Source organism: Triticum aestivum, chromosome 1D (genome assembly GCF_018294505.1).
Source record: "Triticum aestivum cultivar Chinese Spring chromosome 1D, IWGSC CS RefSeq v2.1, whole genome shotgun sequence".
Lineage (NCBI taxonomy): Eukaryota > Viridiplantae > Streptophyta > Magnoliopsida > Poales > Poaceae > Triticum > Triticum aestivum.
Window position 1 is genome coordinate 472,826,409 of NC_057796.1, and position 5,802 is coordinate 472,832,210.

General features: G+C 54.3%; 1 protein-coding gene across 1 annotated transcript in view; it reads left to right on the forward strand.

Moving 5' to 3' along the window:
- Positions 1–1,922, forward strand: part of LOC123183119 (uncharacterized) — a 2,223-nt gene extending 301 nt beyond the window's left edge. Inside the window, exon 2 of the mRNA XM_044595859.1 lies at positions 124–1,922. Coding sequence (XP_044451794.1) covers positions 137–1,366 — 1,230 coding nt within the window. The 5' untranslated portion in view covers positions 124–136 and the 3' untranslated portion in view covers positions 1,367–1,922. The remainder of the gene's footprint in view (positions 1–123) is intronic.
- Positions 1,923–5,802: the final 3,880 nt, after the last annotated feature.

The following is a 5,802-nucleotide window of genomic DNA, read 5'->3' on the forward strand; positions in this document are numbered from 1 at the left end:
TGCTCGCTCAGGCCTTCTCCTCCATGTCCGCTGGCTATGCACGCCAGGTGTTCGACGCATTGCTTGGCCCGTTTCGGTGGTTGCTATGTTCAATTACCGTATCATTCGATGATGATTTTGATTCTCTGCAGGACTGATGGAAGAAGAGAAGAAATCACAATTGCTGTCACCATCGCCGTGGTCAGCCCTCCCGCTGGACCTAGCAAGCCTGGTGCTCAGCCTGCTCCCCATGTATGCCGACCGCGCCTGCTTTGCCGCGGTCTGCCCGCAGTGGCGTGCCGCTGCGAGGCAGCTCCAGATACCACCGCTGCCGCTGCTGGCACTCCCCGATGGCACCTTCTACAGCCTCATGTACGACAAGCCCTTCCGCTTCCCTGGTTGTGGCTTCGCTGGGTACGAGAATGTCTGTGGCAGCTGGCTCGTCTTCTCACGCGATGACGGTTGCTTCATGGTCAACCCCTTCTCCCGGGCCACCGTGACGCTCCCTGCTCTCTCAAGTGTACGACTCCGGCCTCCAAATGCGTCTGCTAAATCTAAATGGGCAGAGGGCGGAAGCGTAGAATCTGCTAACCTCTACATCACATGGATGCGTATCAATAAAGCAGACAACCTGCGCATAAGTAAGCTAATCTTGTGCTCGCCAAATCTCGTTGCTGCACTAGTTGGCATTGGACCCTTCAGTCAGATTCTAATGTGCCAGCCAGGGGCCTTGTCGTGGTCAGTACGTGCGTATGATCGGATCGAGGATTTCCAAGACATGTCATTCTTCCAGGGCAAGCTGTACGCCATTGCCAAGGACGAGAACCTTCTTGTGGTGAACATCAGCCAGGACCATAGCACCGGCGATCCACAGGTTTGTCGGATTGGACGAGTCATCGAGGGTGATTGTCCTCCATGGTATTATGGTGTGTTCGAGGACAACAGTCAGGCCTCCAAGAAGCTCTACCTGGTTGAATCGGGTGGGATGTTGCTGATGGTACGCAGGACGATTTGGTGTCAGTTTCCTGAACCTGGAACGGACGTTGAAATTATGGGTGGACAGAATGAGTTTGAGGTTTTCGAGGCTGACTTTGAGCATTCACGGTGGGTCAAGGTGTTGACCTTGGGGGATGACCAAGTGCTGTTTCTGGGGCGAAGGTGCTCGAGGTCCATGTCGGTGTCGCAGTACGGGTTGCCAGGCGATTGCATCTTCTTCTTGGATGATGATGAGGATAATTGCCTAGAGTATGCCTATGATGAGGAGAACAGTTCTTTTGGCGTCTACTCCATGAGATTTCGCAGCATCCATTCCGGTGATCCAAATATTTCCTGGAAGCGCTGCGCTGAGATGTATCTGGCAGCATGGCTCTTCCCCGAGGACCGTTGAGAAGTTCTTATACTGTTAGCCCGTTATCGCAATGCAAGCTGCTCCAAGGTTATCTGACGATGCTATTGATGTTGTTGCTATGCGGTTATTCTGCAAGCTGTGTGGTTGAGTGGTTCCGGTACCTACAGGCCGTGAAATGCATTGGTAGAAATTATCTGAACTTTGCTATTCTGTTAACTGCCGTGCTCCATCAGTGCTTGCCTGAATTTATGGTGGTGATCACTACTACTGTACTAAAACCTGCTCTCGATTTCAGGCCTGCATGCCGCATGATCTAAGGATCTGTAAAACTGTTTTAGTTTCCTTTCAGTACTCTTTATTTCTGCCTGAACTGCTCCTCTTAGTGAGCTGCTGTAAGACAAGTTGGTGCGCTGGTTTCATTCTGAGTAAATGGAACCGGGGAGGGGAGCCTCCCTGTTCATCTAAAAAAAACTCTACTAGTACTATGAAAGCTGCTAGCTTCTAGCTACTGTGGAATGTTGTGCTGATGCATGATCTTAAGACGGTGTCATTGCTTATCTGTCTATTATCAATAACATGGTGGTCTCTTCTTCTTTGTTGCGAGAATGTCATGGCACGGCATAGTCTTTGTTGTCACTATAGGAAGTAACTAGCTCTTAAACGTTAGATTATTTCCTGCTCAAGTTTCCATCGTGTGATCAAGCTGTGAAACCAAAATGCATTGGTAGAAATCATCCAAACTTTTTTACTCTGTCAAGTGCTGTGCTGCATCATTGCTAGTCTGAACTTATTCTGGTGGTCACCACTACTGCTATGAAGTTGTGAGCTGAATTGGTTTTCCAGCTACTGTGTACTGATGTGAATGTGTCGCCGCTTGTCTGTCTATTGTCTTTGGCATGGTGGTCTCTTCTTCTTTCTTGCGAGAACGCCATGCCATGGCATTGTCTTTGTTGTCACCATGGTGGTCTCTTCTATTTATCTGGAGCGTTTGGTTGTTTCATTGTGTGATGATCAACCGAGGAAAATGAAATATATTGCAGGAAAAAAAAGGTTTTTTTTAATCAACAGCCGCCCGCGCAACTACGGCCCAGCTAGCTCCACCACTGGGGTCCAGTTCTGAGCTAGCTGCCCCACACAGGGTGTGCTTGGGTTGATTAAATGGCCGGCCGCGCAAATTCGGCCCAGCAAGCTCCACTGCATGCTCCCGCCATTTGAGCTCGGCGAGACGAGGAGCAGCCGGTCGCTATTTACGCTGGCCTGTAACGCTGAAAACTAGCGAGGTGGGACCAAATAGTAAGTCGCGCTCGCATACAACAATCCCAGCCGCAGCAGCTGTGGTGTAGATGGGCCGAGCCTGTCTTAGAGCCCATACAATCGATCTCGCCCGCCTCGAAAAGAAAAAACAAGGCGCCGGCCGCCGAGGTGGTCGTGGTCGGCGGCGGGGTCTGCCCCCGGAGGAGTGCAGCCGGAGCCAGGCGCCGCGCGTAGTCTGGCTCGCCGGCATAGCAGATTCGTGTGCTTCGACTGAACTTGGACTCTCTTTGAGGCTCTTCATAGCATTTTGTATGTGTGCAGCAGAAGCCGTTAATTTCTTGGCCCCCTTCGCTGCTTCACCGATGGGATCGAAGGCGATATGAGTAAATCAAATCTGACAAGCCATGTCTTCCGTGCCGTGGATTAACCATGGACCGAAGACACGCAGGACAGGCGCGAAGTCAATTCGAAAAGCCATTTAGAAATCGTGTAGTGCAACGATGATCGATATGCAGGCCGGGCACAGAGAGGAGTGTAGCGCCGGTGCCGGTAGAACGAAGTGCAGACAGTAGTGGTTTTGGACGGCATGCAATGCAAGAGCGTGTGGGAAGTGTAGCACCGGTGTTGATACTACATGTCTCCGTATAAAAATGCCACCACCATTCACTCCCCCTTACTATCTCAGAAGCAGGTCGTAGTAGTAGCAGTAGTATACTATTATTATCTTTAATCCAGTGTTCAGTGTAGTTATTTGGCCATGTTTCCCGGAAGTGCGCCCGGAGACCATGCATGCATGCATGGCGTCCACGCATGCATGCGGTGGTTAGCAGTTGGTGCTAACTCCATCACGCTGGTTTATCTTATTTTGACTTGACGTGCATGCATGCATGGCGAAATGATGGGCCGGTTCATATCCAACACTTTGAGCTAGCGATCTACTCCAACTCTCCGATCGCTCATTCCTGGAAGAAATTCCTACCAGTATTCGCCCGTGCCATGCAGTGCAGCTGGAAGAAAGGACGATCGATGCACCCCAAAGCATGCAACGGCCAGTACGTACACAATAAACTTGGGCCAGATCGATGGATAGATAGTAGGTCTCATCTCCCCTGCAGGAGGTAGCGTTCTTCGTTGCCTCCCCTCCATAATTCACTGTCGCGTCTGCCACGGCAGCGGAAAGTCTCAGGAAGGCCGAGATTCCCGACGCGGGCGCCTTCCTCCAAATTCAATGGCGGGCAGGCACGGTGACCAGACCACGCCCGGGTTGGTCATCCCGTCGCAGTTTCCTCCGTCCACGAAGTACGGAGTACGTGCGTGCGTTCCCCATGCAATGCATGCATGCATGCAGGAGGCTCTGCTCTGCTCTGGCCTGGCCCCCCAAAAGCCAGGAGAGGAAACCCTCCTCGTCCGTGCTTGGGCGGCAGGAGACACAGCCATTGCTTTGCCATGGCCCATGGACACCATACGTGCGTGCGTGCGTGCAGGCAGTTAATGCATGCGTTGCACCGCGGCTTCCTCTGGAAAAGCTTGCAGCTCGCAGCGGGAGTTGCACTGAACCACGTTAGCCCGTGGAACGCGTAGCGGCCCCGCCACCGTCCTACGTCGCCCGGAAGAGTGGCACGGAAGCGTGCAACGACTGGAGTGAGGACTGGAGAGAAGGACTGGAAGGGAGCAGGCGGAATAACTGCTGCCGCTGAAGAAGTTAAGGCGCGCACGTACGTTGGATGTGTGTGTTTGGTAACTTCTTTGGTTACATGCGCGGCGCACGCATCGTAGCCAGCTAGCTCCTCTGTCAGCCACCCACGGGGCGACACATAGACCGGCTGCCCAGGCGTGCACGTACGCTCAGTACCTACACCGGTCGACCGAACGCTCAGTGATTAGCTAGCTGCAGCACGCACGCATGCATGCGGCCTCGGGAGTCGGGCAAACGCATGCATACATGCGTGGTGTGTGCACGGGTGGGATCAGGTGGGTCGACGACGGGCACACACCACGCACGCCACGGGCAAGCGAAGCAAACACATGGAGGACGATGGCGTCCCGCCGAGCGTGCGCGCGGCGGTCGGGACAAGGACGAAGAGCCGGCACCGGAGCCGCGCGCGGCCTGGGTGACACGAGGCTACCAGGTCCAGTCAACGATCGATCGGCCGGCATACGAGATGCCGGGCCAGCACTCGGGATCAGCCGGTATGTCAACATGCACACGCACGCGCGCCCCAGGCTTCTTGCAGAAACGGACGCCCAAATGTACGTGCGGCGGGGCCTGTGCTCGCATAGTATACTACCAGTATGACCCATCACGGACGACGACTAAACAAATTAAGCCGCGCCGACCGATGCTCTCCCGCCGGCAGCTCGCGCTAGATGTACCACACGGCGTCACGGCACACGTCCGCCGCGGGCATGCAGGATACTGGGCACAAACCACGGATCCATGCCGATGGGCGCGCGGCCGCTGCACGCACCGTACAAGCAAACGTGAGTGATCGCGCTCCAGCTCGTGCGCATGCAATGCCGCCGCGCGCGCGCGCTGTACGTGCCGCCCAAGTGCTGCCTGCCGTCCGCGCGCTCCCAATCGAAATCTGGCCCTGGTCTTCCCGATCGGCCGACTTTAACTCTAGAGCAAACGACACACGCATCCGCACGGGCTCCCGTCGTATTCCCCGGCCGCACGTACGTGCCATTTATTGCCCTTCTGCGCTCGTCTGCGCACCAACAGCATCCCATTACAATAATGCACGCGCCATCCTTTTCCCTCGCGTGATCGGCCGGCCGGTACGTCACGGGACGGACTTCTCCTGCTGAGCTGAAACCAAGCGTGCGTGGCCGAGGCCGTACGTGCGATCAGGGAGGAGAATGCAAAAACGAAAAAAAATGCCATCCAGCGATTCAAAAAAAGGAAAAAAAATGCTATTGGCAGGGCTGGTGTGTGGAACTCGTGTGAACTAAGAGCAACTCTAGAGAGTCGCGATATCGAGCTGATCGGCATAATAATCGTCAATATGGTGTTTCTGCTTTGAAAAAATCACTCTAGCAGAGTCATCGTATGCCCCTACTAATGCGTTCTTCAAACACGGCCCGCCAGCTTTCATATTTGGAGGTTGAGAGCGTTGGTCTGTTGGTTTGGAGGGCGCGTCATCCATCAACCGCTTGTGCATGAGGGAGTTTCAGTCTGGCCTCTTCCTTATGCCCGTAGACCGGTCAATGGCACCGTCGCC